Source organism: Echinococcus granulosus, assembly GCF_000524195.1.
Source record: "Echinococcus granulosus chromosome Unknown EG_S00060, whole genome shotgun sequence".
NCBI classification, from domain to species: Eukaryota; Metazoa; Platyhelminthes; class Cestoda; order Cyclophyllidea; family Taeniidae; genus Echinococcus; species Echinococcus granulosus.
This window is the reverse complement of record NW_020170440.1, coordinates 92,594-109,073: the sequence shown is the minus strand read 5'-3', so window position 1 is coordinate 109,073 and position 16,480 is coordinate 92,594. Positions and strand designations below refer to the sequence as shown.

The 16,480-nt window shown below is 40.5% G+C and overlaps 1 protein-coding gene across 1 annotated transcript; it reads left to right on the top strand. All coding sequences in view use genetic code 11, as the record gives it.

The window, feature by feature from the left end:
- Positions 1 to 4,504: 4,504 nt before the first annotated feature.
- EGR_06605 (hypothetical protein) lies at positions 4,505 to 11,476 on the top strand (the record flags this gene model as incomplete). The annotated part of the gene is made up of 5 exons (XM_024495854.1): positions 4,505 to 4,613; positions 6,469 to 6,836; positions 8,611 to 8,654; positions 10,903 to 11,130; positions 11,299 to 11,476. 5 exons carry the CDS (start codon positions 4,505 to 4,507, stop codon positions 11,474 to 11,476), a joined length of 927 nt encoding a protein of 308 aa, XP_024349712.1.
- Positions 11,477 to 16,480: the final 5,004 nt, after the last annotated feature.

The window sequence follows — 16,480 nt, the reverse complement described above, 5'->3', positions numbered from 1 at the left end:
GATTTACGTCTTGATTTTGGAGGTAGAATGCCACGGAAGGGGATCAATAATGCGTTAATCAGGTGTTCTGCGAAATTTCGGGAATGACTGCTCTTCTGGGAACGGAACCAACTCGGTTGGGATTGCCATTTTTAAACGACTAACTAGCCACGAAGGGTCGACTATCACAACATTCAAACATCTTGATGCTAAGACTTTCATCGACATATTGTCCTTGAAGCCTCCTTTATGAGGAGATATTTACAGGTTCGGGTTTTGCACCTTAGTTTACAGGAAGTGTCGTTCATCACCAAGTGTTCAAAATGGACCCATGCGCTACCGATGGTCCTCGTTCTCAAATAAGTGTCTGGACTGGACTGGCCCTCATTCGACATACTTGGCACTCACTAATTGATATATTACCACCATGGCAGCATACACATCTCTATTTGAAGGGTAAAAAGCCCCGGTTTGACTTAAACGCCCATCGTAACGAAGTTACGTCTTGGTTTGGAAGCCTTTTTATATTCAGGGGACACATTGGACACTATGTTGGTGGCAGCGTCGGTGAACTCATTCCACAAAGAGAATAAGAACAAGAACATCTCCGATTTGGGAGACCGGAGACTACCACAAGGGGTTACAAAGGTGCGAAACCTGTTGTGACAGGATAAATTTTTACAAGACTTATGACATAAGAACAATGGAAAGTGCATTGACTTTTGACATCTACTCCGATCTCAACGTCTGCATTGTGGCTAGATTTCACCTGATTCTAAATCCCGAAGAACCATCTACAGTACTCCCATTAATACACCGACTTACGGTGATAATCGGAGGACCGGATACGCATTATCTGCACTTAATTGGAAGCGAAATGCGACAGGAACACACATTCAAACCATAAACACATCATTTAACCTCAAAATTCATCTGACGATGCTTCAAGGCGTGACTAATCAGAGATTGGCATTTTGACCTCTAATTGGTGCCCATTCTTTGATAACTTATCCTGTTGAACTGTCAGGGTCAGCCATAGAAGAATAAAAAGTCCAAAAACCAGCACATTCGAAGTTTTGCTTCATAAATAGTTCTGTGACTTGCATTGTAGCTGTGTGCTCTTTCCAAACTACCATTGGCGGGAACGCGCTGGCGATTGCCAGGTCAGGTGTCAATAAGTGACTTCCCGTTGAGGGGCTCTAAACAATGCAAATGTCTCAAATGTGCTAAATGTGGGGGTGCCGACGAAGAACAGCTGTTTTAAATGGAAGATCTGAGCGTCATTTTTCCCTTAACCTGGCATTTGTATATCTTGTGTCCACTTTTAAAAGATGGGTTTGTTTTTCTACCCTTCCAATTGCCTGGGTAATAGAGATGGAATTTCGCTAGTCCAAATTCTGAAACAGTGACAAACTAAAAAATTCAGCAATTTGTTTTGGTAAATTACGGCTGAACGTTTGTCGCGGAAATCTCTACAGAGTAATCTATGTAGAGATCTGATATTTTGAATTGCGCGGGCACTTCAGGGCGCGATGTGGCCTTTGGGCTATGGGTGATCGCCTCTCAGCTCTTTTTTACGTTAGTAAGCAACTTATTCTCTTGCATTACATTACTACGACTTCAGAGAAGATTCAGAGCAGAGCGATTCGTACTGACCGAGAGGACGTCATCCATCCCCGAGGAGGGAGAGAAGGGGGAGGCAAGCTTTAACTTCCCCAAAAAAATTCTTCCACATTGCCGCAATAAAGATGTCTTTCTCCGAGCGGTCTTCTCAACTCAAGAACATGAAACCAAAAGCAGAAGTGCGAACAAGTGGAAAATAAAATAAGGCACCTACCGGAAGTAAAATGGCCCTTTTGAAAGTGAGAAATAAAATTCACGCTGGAAAGGAAAAAGAGAATCACAAGGAATTAAAATTCATTGCCTAGATGACGGTTTGTGTTCGCCTTGGGCAAATTCATTAATGTCCTCCACGAAATTAATTAAATTCCATTCCCTCTGAAATTGCATCAGATGAGGTGATTATAGGATAATCAATGGCGATGGTGATGGTTGCTTTTCCTTTCCCCATTATCAGGAAACACGAATTGAAATTTTGTTTAGCAGAATCTTAGCTACGAGGACGTGCGTGGACGGAATGTAGCCTCGTGAGTCCTCCTTAAAGTCTCAATAAGCCAGAGTGGTGGGGAAGAACCTACTACTTACTGACCTACTGAAAGGGGTAAAAGGCTGCCTGCAGAGTGAGGAGTATCAGCTGCGGAGAATGAAGTACCCATGTGGTTAAACAAAACACCAAATCGCTACAATACTAATGATCGGTTTGAGGGTTTATGATTAGCACCAGTTGTTGATTTTGCGAGACGGAATAAGGACCCTCATAAAATGGGCTGGGTGATGGATTGCATTCAAGTTGCGAATGGAATGGAAAGGGAGAAGGACACCTGGAAGCAAATCCGGGGGATACTCGTTGTGTCGCTGCAGTGATGTAGAAATAATCACCTAGGCCTTTCCGGCGCGTTATGGCTTCGGGGAAGCCTCGGGACTCCATATTATGTTATTCAACGAATGCTCTTATAAAAAGCACTTGTCAGTCTCATGAAGTCCATTCTTTGTGGAACATCGTCCAGACGTAAGCGATACAGCCTATCCAAAGTGGACACGACTGATGAACTCTATCAAAATCTGTGAGATTTGCCCTTATCGATTGATTCACAAGCCTACTCGCTGAGATGGGAAATCATGGCATGATCTTTGTTCCTGTCGGGTGAGTGACTCTACCTCGCTTAGGTACTCTTGTAATGGTCGTCACTTAACCATCTGCCAAACACAGATAGCCGACGGTCAATCTTTACCGACTTGGAGAGTGGATTGGTCTTTGGGAAAAAGATTCCACGAGATATTTTTGCAGTAAAACATCTCTTCCACTCTGGTGCAGCTTATCTACCCGAAAGTGGCATGGAGAACCCCACCAAAATCCACATCAGGATGGTGTTCTTTTGGTCTATTGGACGGGTGAACGGCGCCAATGCATCAACCGACGATACGATGGTTAGATTACAGAAGGGTGTAATAGCGACAAAGGGCGCCGAGGTAGAACGTACCTAGCTTGTCTGCCTTTGTTTTAATGGTGCGCGGGCCTACTCCATCTACCACTATTTATGAAGAGCTATTAGGGAGCTTTAACGACTACTATGTATTCATGAATCAACGCATCAAGGACTTCTCTTTCGCTATTGGCTAATGAAGTAAAGGAATTGGGGCGAAATAAAATCGTCGTTCTTTTTCGGCTATTTAATTCTAAAACGAATATCGTAAATGGGTGATTTTGATGCTTACTAGCTTGCAACCACGTAGAATCCTTATTGTTCTGGTTAAGTATTTTCAACAATTGATCTTTAAGGGTAGAAAACCGAAAAAATTAAATGGAGCATAAAAATTATGGTATAAAAGCTTCATATTTGAAAGCACTTGTACAAATCAACTCTACTAGGCGAACTCGATGCTGATATTTTAAAACAGCATATTACAAATAATTCTCTTGTTTTAATAAACATACCGGAAAACAAAACCCGGAAAAATGAAGCAAATTTTTTAGTAAACACATAAAAAGCATATATTTAAATTGTCAAAGCCTTTTTCAGAATTATATTATTCTTTGAATGTCATCCACGCTTAGATATGTATCAGGTTGCTTGAGTAATGCCATGGCGAGGTGATTGTACTAGGCAGCGCTTTAAAATGATCCAATTTTATTTACGCATATCATCAAATCGCAAAAAAGCCGTTCATTTCCATTTTTCTCAAAAAAACGGTCATAGTTTCCAACTCAGTTAAAACGAATGAAGTAGAGTGACACATCTTTAGCATTTTATTTGAAAAGCTATTTATGCGTGTCGAGTGATTTACTCTATTAATCGTTTCGCACATATGTTTAGTCACTTTAAATAGGAGGAAGACTTTGCCTCCTACCTAGAACAGCTAGCCATCTTCCCTGGTTTCATGGCAAGTGCAAAAATTTGTCGACTTTCATGTGCATGCGTCACGCGGCGTAATTTATCGACTATTCGCCGATGAGTAATGCTCACACGTGGCAGGTATAAGGCCAGATTGCAAGCCTAGACACCTCATGAATTGGTGCGCTTCTTTATCCTTCCCATTCTCCTACGGTTAATTCAAAATCTACAATTCCTTGTTCTGCTGAACAAATACCGAAAAAAAATGGCCACTCACAGATCTCACAGATCGACTGGAAAATGTCGATTCCACTGAAGCAGTGGTAGTAGAGAAGGGGGTGATTTTCCAACCAATCTACGTAGCCTGGTAGCAACTGGTGTGCTATGATAACTAGCAGTGTGAAAAAGGCGCGCTGCTTGTTAAGCTAGTCACGCCAAAAGGAGGATAGACGCATTGATTGGCCGGATGGGTGGGGGCGGTAGAGGGGTGTAGTGGAGACTAAAGGGGTATTGGCGTCGTCTCCAACCGACCATTGGTCAAACGAGTGTCTGATCTGCTAATTGGCCCAAGTATGTCTCAAATAACCCTGTTATTAAAGCCAAGAGTAAAAAAATATTTAGGAGAATTTGTGATACTGAGTGGATTTGTGATTAATCGAGCCCTGGTGAACACCATTTCAAGTAAGCAGAAGTATATATTTCCACCTTATCCATTAGTCAATTAAAAGGAACTAAGGTGCATAAATTATCAAATAGCCTTTTACAAATGCTTGGTATTCATTGTTTCCTTATTCATACCTTTTAAGGAAAAGAAAAGCTTTATCTGTTAATTATTGTTAAAAAGAACTCATGGTAGATTGTATGGATTCCCAAATTTAATTAGGGTCGCCAATTCGTTTGGAGTTATTCAATCATCGTCCAATAAAATCTACTCATTTTTAATTTGATTTGTGTTAAATTTACTACCTTAACTGCATTAGCCTAGTGATATTTGTCCGAAGAACAACAATCATAATACATTTCCTTTGGATCAGAAAGTGACAGGAATAGCAAAATTGGGAACGTTTACTCGAACTCACACCACCACCTCTTACCCTTTGGTTGAAGTCTGGGGAAAAATCATTTGTTCACCCCTTAATCACACGTATTCTTCCTAGTTCTAGTATTCCCATCACCTCTGGCATTGATAGAGTTCCCTTAAAATCCGAAGTCTGCTGGTATCTCCAAGAGTGAATTATTACTATATAGCTTACATTCTTTTAATAAAATTGAAACGAAAATCAGTTGAATCATTCTGTGGCCATGACTCCTGTCGGAGAAACGGTTAATTTCTATCAGAAATTTGGGCTATCTGAGACAAAATATCATGCTCATTTGACAACTTAGTTAGTGCCCACTTTTCCCTAAGGAAGAAAAACGTTAGCATCTAACCTCTCCTTTTCCCTCCGCTCACCGGCCACGACCTTCTCACGAATATACAAATAACCCTACGGAATGGGACCTGTGCCGAACATCATTTAGTGCATTGAAAGGGCGCGACAGATATATCCCCCTGAAGCTACGAGATAAACTAAGCTATGAAGTCTGTCTCACAACTCGTTTCATTTTGATAAAAAGGCAGTTTCAAAGGCTGATGCAGAAGAGGAACATCTTTGAAAATGCCCTATGTGGATCAACGTACAGCCTAAGATTCCATGCTTCCCCGGTCAGGTCCTATCTCTGAAAGAACTTTCATGAAAATGCACACGATGTACGCTTCTACTGTAAGGGAAATCTCGAAGATTCTCAAAACGATGCATCAGCAACTTTCTTCCTCTCTGTATCCCAAGAGGCTGACTATATGGACGGTGTATTATTGTTGTTTTAGTAATTTTTAGTGGGAGAAGTTGTGCAACAACGACCGAAAGTGCTGGAGCTGGTAGCCAAAACGGTATGTAGGCGGACATTCACTAGACAACTTTACAACCCTTACACTATCTTTAACGTGGGTAACGAATCACCTCTTCTGTATCACTACAATAACAATATCTGATGACTGAATTCATAAATAAGACCTGACGTCTAGGTTATTTGTTTATTGTCACACCTTCTGCATTAATTTGCCGCACCGGAGTTACAAATGAGCAGTACGTATTCATCTCTACCTCTCTGATTGGTAGAATGGCATGATCAGGATTTAAAATTGGTAAGCTTAAAGTCACCCGTCACCATAGTGAAAATATTCACTTTTGAAAGTACGTTCCATTTAGTAACGCAATCAATGAGGGATCAAATGTCCTATCATCTGCTAAGAGGTTGTCAGATATGAATTAGGGAAAACTGGAGGATCGCGGACGTGGTCCATCAGACTAATTTATCTGTAAAGTAAAGCCACAGATTTGATTATATACCGCGGAGAAGTATTGGTAACTGATAAAATTTCGAGCTTTCGCAATTTAAGGATATTGCTGGCTTGATATCTCAACAACATTAATTTCGTAGATGTAAGCAATTTTTTGGAAGAATTGCGAAATTACCCATAATGGTCTTTGAGAAGATTTTCTAATAATTTCCAAATCATACTTCAGCCTCTGCACGATTTTATTGCCTGTAATTGACGTGGACACCAAAGAAAATCAGTCTTTAACGGTCTTCATACACATACACACACGCACTTATAGGAATCAACAAGAATATGAAAATGGAAGGAAGACTAAAGCTGACTTTTGTGGTCAGTCTTTATCCAATCATTCATCAAATGCATTCGATCAAATATTCAAGCACATTCAAGCCCACTTAGTTGTTCGAGTGCTTTCTAATCGTTCGACCTCTAAAACCACAACAAAGAGGCTCATTAGATTTAGCGATTACCAAATAGCCAAGGTTTTCACTCATTTTCTACCAAAAGCAGAAATCGAGCACTGGGTAAAAAAGCCATCGGTTGTAGTGCAATTCGGCTAAAAGTAAAACAGTCTTTTGAACAGGCTTACAAATTGTGGCTGGAAGTACCGCTAATCGCCAGCAGCTTCCCAGATGTCGCACATTCGCCTAAAGCTTCTTCTGTTTTCACTGCCTAATTGGCTGGAACTGGAGGAGGATGATCTCATCCTCTGAAGAGATGGCTTTGATTGTTAAATTCAAAGGCATCCTTTGAAACCAATGGGCAAGTATATCTTAGATGGATTGATCTGGATTCAATGCCTAAAACTGGAGTGGCTGAAGTTATTAGTGGATCGACGAACGGCTGGATCAGGGATGGATGCAGGGGTAGGTGTGTAGGTAAATTGGATTGAGTACATGAGTGTATGGAAAGAGGGAAGGACCAATCATAGGTTTGTATTAGATATAGGTAGTGCTGGACGAGTGGTTGGAAAGATATGGGATTGGATAAATCTGCGATCGACGTCGAGATGGATAAGTGGATGTATTCAAGAAGCTACTGTATTGGATATTGCCTGTTAGAAGCTGACCCAACACGATCTTTTCCGGGGATTGCAACTGTTAAACACTCGGTTTGATTCCTTTTACAAAATATGTTAACTCAAAGCGTTTTCTTTGTCAAATTATGATAGAGCTGATCGTCCTCTTTAATTGCAACCGCTAAAGCAATTGATTAGCAGGAAAACTCACCTTCAGTGAACAGCGTCACCTATAGACCTTTGTCGCACAAAGACAAGTTTCTACGTCGCAATTCGTTCCCATATTCGGAGACGCTGATCTGAGACCGTAAATTGCATCCCAAGAGGGAAAGTGCTCCAAGCCACTTACTGTCGGACATGGCATTGCATCTGCATTCTGTAAATGGAACGTGGGAAGCATCACATTGCAGTAAGGTAAGCACTCACTCACTCAAATGTGCCCTTTTTGTGGCTTAAAACGGCAACACATACTTTGACATTATGAGATGAAAAATGAGCCAAGGATTTCCGGTAAAATGGCACAGGCATGAGGAAGGCAATGAAATGGATGGATACGGAATGGGTGGACAGATGGATGGATGAATGGATGCGGGATTGACGGAGCGGAGTTGAAGGGATTAGATGCGGGCACATCCAAGACAAATGGCATGAAATTCCCTGAATTCATGAACGACCGATGGATCGGGTGAACTGGATTTCATGAAAGAACGATTATGAAATCTGATCTGGAATCCACCAGTTACTTTTACCTTCAACTGCTCACCCAAATCAACGAATAAACTCACCTCCTATTCTTCAGGAGCACTTCATTTTCGTCTCCTTTTCCGTCTTTCTTAGCAAAAGTTTAAGAGAAATGGGTAGATAGACCGAAAACACATTTATTTTTAATGGATTGATAAGTCTTGTAGAGGTAGATGGATACAAGATGGGTAAATGGAAACAAGATGGATAGATTTACACTGATTTTTGGGGATTGCTTCATGGTTTGGTGAAACCAAAATGGGTATAAGGACGCCGAGATGAGTTATCACATGATTCAGGGATGGATGAGCTCGAGAGATAGATGAAAAAGACCAGACCGAACAGAGGCGAGTGAGTGGGTAAAAAGATGGTTTGGAGATTCAAAACATTAAAGTTTGGAGCAAAAAACAGAGAGAGTGAAAATGGGGGAATGCAGATATAATGAATGAATGGGGGGACTGTTCGTGGCACGATAACCAAACCATAGCAGTTTCCTATATTTGGTGGTAATCACCCATTTTAAAAACTTTGGAATAAAGAAGACATTTTCATGGCTCATTTTTCTTACAAATGCACACAAACTGTAAGCAACAATCGCATTAATGGCAATCGGGAATGTGAATGTTGTCAGTCCTAGGGGAAGGGAATGCAATCCACTAAATATCTAGCATCTCGGTGTTGCCACCGCTTCTGGCATTATAGTACAGGACGGTATCGTGTTTCAGCGAGGGGTATTGTCTCGCCACGGAGATGACATCTTTTGAAGCTCACAGATGTGGAAATAGGATGGAAGGGTCTGGAATGGATGTACGGGTCTTGGAAGGACAAAAAGCGATTCGAGATGGCTGGAAAGATCGAAATATGTGTAGATGAGTCTCAGGTAAATGATGATAGGCTTAGAATTAAGGGGTGGATGGTAGAGTGGATCGACTATTTCAGGGTGGATGAATAAACCTTGGATGAGTTGATTTATCCTAGCTGAATGCAGATAGGACTTATGATAGAAATGGAAAAGGGTGAACAGATGGAGGAAAGAGACTAATTTAGGAGCCTCTCTAGAAGGTGAATGAAAGGATTCAAAATATATCCGGGTGTAAAGATGATTGGACTAGATGTGTGGAAATATTTGGTAGAGGTACGCAAATTCGGGATGAATGGCTAGATGTATGGGTCCGGGGCGATCGGACAGGTGAATAAATGGACACGTGAATAGATGGATACAGAATGAATTTATAGATAGAGAGATAGATAGACTGACAGGCAGAAGAGTGAAAATTGCGTGCCACCTCAGAACCGAAAGCAAAGATCAAACTCTACTGTAAAAGACACGCATTTGTATTCCTCACACACACACATGCACACGTATCACCAAGGCTGTTAATCACCTGAAGGGAGCTAATCGCCTGACATTTTCATTCTGCTACTTTTTCTGCTGATGGAATGCGAGAATCATTGTGTTACAGTTTAAATAATGGTGTTGTTAGGCAAAAAGGTTATTTTGCCAGGTAGATTTTACACATGGGAAGCACCTAATTACCCTAAAATACCGTGGAGCCTTGTTTGGGGGCACCACTCAAATGGGTGCTATTGAAATAAGCTGGATCACTATATTCTACCAGAAAGCACAAAAATAAATAAAAATTTTGCAGGAAACATTGTTACCAGGGCAGTTAGGGGATAATTTAACGGATAGTAGCCGCATCCAGGAAGGAATGCAATCGGGACGGAACTAAAATCCACTACCAGGGTGTTAGGTAATTAAAAAGCGGTGGAATATTTCAAAAACTTCACTATTTGAAAGAATCTGTACTGTGGTACAAGAGCCCTGCCTCCACGAGAAGGTAACTAAACTAACTCGAATTATTTACCCTTCTATCTCGCTATTATTTACTAGGTACTCTTCTTGTCTATGTGAATGAGGGAAGTGCAGAGGACGAAGGTGATTAAACTCCTTCTCCAGGGCTAGTTTTTTGGCCTACGATTCGAGGTTCTGACATACCTTTTTTTAATTAGTCCTGGCTCCTTCAGGAGATGAGTTGTACCTTGCCGGAGAGGTAGGTCAAAACTGTGTTTGTTCTTCGGCCTTCAGCAAAGCATTCATTTATTGTGATCAGCTGCGTTTGCAGCCCAACCAGTCTACATACACAAAGCAAGCACAGACTCCTGGAGTTGGGGTTATCCCTGCATCAGAGGTATGAAGTGGGTAACAAGCAGATTGTTTTTATGGATAACAGGAATGAGAGGGCGATTGGAATAGTCCTTTGCATCACGAGTCAGCCGTTATAGTGTTTAAGAGTTAAACAACCCACAAAACGTTCTACAAGCATTTATTGGGTACTAGAAAGGAGCAACAACTGACAAATTGATAATCTTCAAAGCCTCCTCTTACCTGACATGTACACGACATTCATTTGTTTGATGGCTTCCGCCTCGGCAATCCCTTCGCATGGAACGTAAGTACTAAACATTTGTTTTAACGATCACATTAATACTGCACTTTTGCGAATTTTTCAATAATATACTTTATGGGGAACATCTACTGCTTTGGAATCGAGTCTAACTCGATTGATTCGTGGGTCAATGAATCGCTAATCGCACCCACCCAATATCCAACCAACATTTGATGGATTGAGGGCGAAGTCAAAAGCAGGAAAATATGCACATTAGAGAGCACGAAAAAAAGTGCTGCATTGGTAGGCTGCTTTATGATGCGGACGGGTAGAAATCGCCTGCACTCTGCCAGTCTGCTTAAGTTACCCCGCATCTCCACATTGGAAAGGAGGTGAAAATAACACAAATTTCATTGGCCAACCGATATGAACAAAAATTAGATTTCTACTTATTGTTTCCGTTGGAAAAGTATATATAAAATTTTGCTTATTTATTCTTATGGGCCAACAGGACCGAAGAACTTTATTTTTTGCAAATGACGTTATTCTGCTTCCCATAATTAATGTTCAAGATTCAAATCCATGCGTTGGATTTTTAAAACACTTTGCGAGGTCAAAAAGAACTTCAGCAGATGGCACATTCAGACCTTTGCTTAACAAGTGTACTTGGTAATGAAAGCGCGAAATTCAGTAAAATGCTTGTTTGTCTGAACTGATAAACCAATCAAGAATCCGTTTCACGACATAGAACGACTGAGTAGTGCGAGTAAGGGACCATTGATAATTGGATTGGGTAGCTCAAAGAGGGCACCGTTTTCTGTTTAATTATTTAACAAGTACTGCTTCTGCATGTGATTTGGACTCCGATTTTACTTGCTCTTCTCAAAAAGCGTGTACGAAAGAGGCTGTAAGCAAGAAACTTTCAGTTGAGTGTTGCCATTACTTGGCTCAACCAATGGGAAAAGAAAGGGGAAGTAAACTTGTTGGTGCAATTTTAAACTTTTTTAATGCGTAAAAAAGAGCACTTTTTACGATTGGAAAGCGGATTAAAAACATTTGAATGCCTGTCCGAAAGTCTATGTAATTTGATCTAGTGAAGGGACTTGTCGACAAAGCCTTGCACCAATAAACGCACAATAAAGCTTTATTGGAGGAGCGGCCAAGAAGTTATTCAAACGATCAACTTATATGTGGGAATAGCAATCAGCAGAGCATCAAACGAGACCAAATATTAATGTAGCCACTAGAAACCCCACACGAAATAGGGAATCAGGTATTTCCTTCGGGCGTCAGGTAGTACCATACGTGTACAGCATGAACCAATTTTCCTTCTTACTTCATTCAACATCTTTGTTGCTGATTGCGTTCAGGGTAATGCAAAAAGAGAGTTCTATTTGTGGGGTATTAAGAGGTTAGCGTCCGAATTCCAAGTAAAATATGAACTTTTATCAACCAGATCTTGCTAAAACAAGTGGGCACTACCAATTTGAAGACGTGATTGGGCAAAACAACACTGAATACCCTTTTCTTTAGTTACTTGTAATAGAAAATTAATTTCTTTTAGCCAGACTCGAATCGCTCGCAGTTATTGAGAAGAGTCCCGAAAGGGTACCTGTTTTGGCCTTTCTTAGGGATAACTTTATTGCAGACTTTGATTAAGATAGATTAAGGAAGACCTTATGAAGTCTATGAACTCCACCGCACAACTGTCGCCATTGGCGGAATGGCAACGGAGTCATGTGAAGCAAAGAAAAGGAAAAAACGTGAGGCGTCTGGAGAAAGAAGAGGCACAGCAGGGCTGACTGATTTGCATAGCTCAATTGAGACGGCAGATGCTGTGGCTAATCTACCAAATGACCATTGTCAGTGTAACTTGTGGCAAGCTAACAAGTTCTTGGCTCGCGAGCAGTAAAGAATTTCTTACTTTAAGTGTCAACGATATTTTATGAGGCCATTTTAGCATTTTCTTTAAAAGTTCCCTTATTTTTGGCTGCAGCAAAGAATAAAGCGTCCTTTTTTTATTAACATTGAGATAAACTAAGCTTTGTAACCGCAGCTATCCAGTTTATAACAAAGGATTTAAAATAAAATACCTTATTCTACCTTGAAGAAGTGAAATCGTATCGTATTGACGAATGAGTAATTATTTAAATAAACTTACAAAATATGGACCACAAAACCTCATCCTTCCATTTAGATTAAATTGCTTTTATGCACTACTTAGTGTTTGAAAATTACTAACTTTAACACGCGTGCAAGTTTTAAAGATAACCATTTTCATAAATAAATAGACTTTAGGAAGATTATTAGGAGCAAATGCTTGTCTGCGCATAAAGCTAACATATCACTTTTGTATGGGAATGGATATATCGGGTTTAAATAGATTTGAGAGCTTTTGTGCTTTTTTAATGCTCAAATTGCTCAAACCATAGTTATATTTCGAATTTCAAGCAGTCGGATACCAACAATTCACGTAATATGGTTATAGGGGTTAAGACTTTCTTTGTTTTGAAACTCGGGATTCGAAAGCTTCTTAAGCAAAAGGTTTTTTGATCAATATTTTATAGTTCCGAAAAGCTAGAGATATCCTCAAAAAGTCTTTGGAATGGAATTGTTTAAAAAGTATATGGAAGGTCCGGGAAAATGACATCAGTGGAATGCATTGGCTCTAGGATGGCCATGAGCCCCGTTGATAAAAGTAGCCCCGTTAGGCTGTATAACGTATTGTATTTCATTATTTTAGATCCCACCAGCTAAAAGATATCTCATATCATTTTAAGCTGGAGCGAATTTCCCCATTTTAGTCGGTGGGACTAGTATTTTGTAGATAGAAAATTCGATTTGACAGTATTAACTTTGATCAAAAATCCCACGCTTCTCTTATGCGAATAGACTATATTAACAGCGCTACAGTTCTCCTAATTTGCATTTCTGCAGAAAAAAAACTGGCCGTCGCTTCGTGCGGATCTACTTTCGCGACGGAGCTGTCAGGAGTGACAGCCTTGCAGAAGTCAATGAACCGGAAGGGTAGATAAGGGATTTGGATGGTGAGGAATCCTTAGTAAGACACAATGGTATAGGAATGCCTTTAGACCAGTAAATATATTTTCGACGCAACTTGCCAGACTCTTCTCAACCCTCGTTCTACCTTTTTTGTCTAAACGTTAAGTCATCAAGCTTAGATCTGTCCAACTAGCTTCAAAAAACCACTTTCATGGATTGCATACTCCAGATGGCAAAATGGTTTAGTCGAAATCAAAGCGAGGGTTCGAAATTTAATTAATTGAAATAAGCACCAATCAAATCATAGCGCTGATCTTTAAGTGATTAATCATAAGGTGGCATTAGCAAATCGGACAGTTGATTGGTGTAGACAAAAGCCAACAGACTATCAAAATTATTATCGCTGCATAATATTGATGTCAAACCCTAGTAACCGACCTCAGACACGTCAAGCAGTTGCGATCTACTCCCTTACTATTTTAATAGATTTTTAGTAGTGATTATTGAGCAGTTCTCTTCATATTCTAATGGATGAGGTCAATGCAGTTGGGCATAGTGAAGGACTAGGAAATAAAGCCGTTTTGTCCCTTAGTATGCATATGAAGTTATTGCAAATAATTCATAGTACTTTTAAATATAGTAGCGTATAAGCGGATTTTGTTAAATCTTTACTCACATTTTATAAGAAAAGGCCGTTTTTTTGCCCAAACATTCGTCTTTAACGTAGTAGTTGCGCAACATCTCGATTTCCCTGTCTACAAATCTAGGTTAAATTTGTATGAGATGTGGTCCTTGTCAGTTTGTGGCAACGCATTGCAAGTAATTGTGTCATAGGTCTCCGTAGATTCAGCCATTAGAGCGGATAAATTCCTGCTGTAACATTTAGCAGCACTGCCGTTCCTCTTCATGGAGTAGATTCATGAAATTCACGTCGGAGTAGGTTGTCTCTAAACATGTCACCATGAAACGTACAGAAAGCCTAGGTCACTGACTCAACGCAAAAGGTAAACCTCATGAAGCCATTTTCGTACAGGTTGCTTCAAAGCATAATAACAGCGGCGTGGTTATGATCTCCACCGAAACTGGGAAGTGGAGAGGGAGTGTGTTGCACTGTGGTTTGCCAAATGGCTCTGAAGATCTGTTCCCAAGCTCTACTAATTGGTGGGCCCTGCATGCTCCTCGTTGGTATCCTTTTAATGGCCTTCGATTTATTTAACAGCAGAAGCGAAGGAAAGAGTTTTACCGATCCTAATAACAATTTGGAGTTACTGTGGGTTGATGCCTTTATTCCATTTTAGTAGCTTATCAACCTAAGTGTCTGAGAAAAGGTTAGTTTTTGGATTTTTTTCCTTGGATAGATACGTAACTTCATTTGTAAGAGACCGTTGCCCATAATTCGTAGGCTTTTAACGGTTCACAGAGCCAGTTTGTTAGTTCGGAAAAAAGACGATTTTTGGGGGAGATTTCAGTCTTTCTTATGAACAAGCACGTGTACTTATAAGCCGTGTTTTGTCTAACATAATATCCACCCCCTCTAGCCGTAGAAAGCTATATCAATATGGAGGAAATGCTGTTTACGTACAGGAAGGCTAGGAGGTCATAGACATGGCTGAATGGTCATTGCGCAAGATAGAAGTGTAATCAAACTAATATCCAAGGTTAACACGGCTTTCGTCCCACACTGAGCTCCCCTTTGGTGACAAGCATCCTTATTGTGCGCAAAAATTCCTTTTCTTTACGAGTTGTACTACTCAAAAATGGGCGAGTTTATTTAGGTGTCGGTCGCTGGTCATGGAAGCGCTTGTCCAAAATTGGAGCCATTTACCAGGTGATGGAGTTGGTATTCGGCAAGCATGTTCTCTTGTTGGTTTTCCGTCATTTCAGTACTATCCATCGATCAGTATCGGTTCCAACCCGCTAATAGAGAATCTTCTGTTGTTTCGTTTAAGTCATGAAGGTTGAACTATGTATCTTTGAAAACAACACCCATGCCTTCTAGGGCACTTACGAGGTGTACAGGCGAACACGCCCGCTGCAGGCCTCCCTAAGTTATGCAGACCACCTACAGTCGCATTTTACCCTTCCTTGTCTTCAATTTTCTCCAAGTTTGTCAAGTGCCTTTACTGAAAAAAAAATATGGTATAAATGAACCTGCCAATTGCTTTTGGAGACTAAATCGGCGATTCAATTGAACCTATCTTGCCGGAGAATAGGTTATTGGATGACACGCTGCCAAAGTGTTTTAAGTACCTACTATAGTGAATTCGTTCAGAAATGGCCAAAATATCTGATATTTAACAGCAGAATTGATAGATAGCGAAACTAAAGGATCACAAATTTCCAAACGTTTGCATTGTTTTTTTTTGGGAAAAATGTTAAATAGCTGCCAAAAGGTACTAAAAAATGTCTGTTTCCTGGAGTATTCATCAGTAAGGCCTGTCACTCCAACCTAAAGGGAGAAGTTTGCTTAATAGAAATGTACCTAGCGGGTTTGTAGTATTCGGTTAAAAAGTGGTTAAGCTCTGGTGGCGATAAGAAATAGATTTTGTATTGCAACCTGAAGTAAAGGAACAAAGTACTCACCACCCATCCCACAGTTCGGAGGCACATAGCGTTTTGTCCTCAAGGGAAAATGCCTGGGATGTATGTGTGGTGGACGATACAGCACCTATCCCCTAGGCACTGTCCACGTTTTAAAGACCAAACGATAAATATGACTGATATTAATCTTCTCAAACGATTGCCAGAAAATCTTTTTTTCAGTGAGAGTCAGGACGGGTGGACTTGTCAAAAGCAAGTCCTCTTCCTGCTCTTGCAAGGGTGCCTGAAACCTCATGCTGCCGAAACTAGTTGTAAGTCTGACTCTTGAGAAAACGTACATTTTAGGCTGGGAGAGAGGAAGGGACCGAGAGCGGATGGTACTGTTTCATACCCATCCTCCTTGTTCCACCATTCCGCATTTCTCCAAGTGATACTAATCACTATGTAATTGGAAAATAAAAATGAGCTAGAAAGA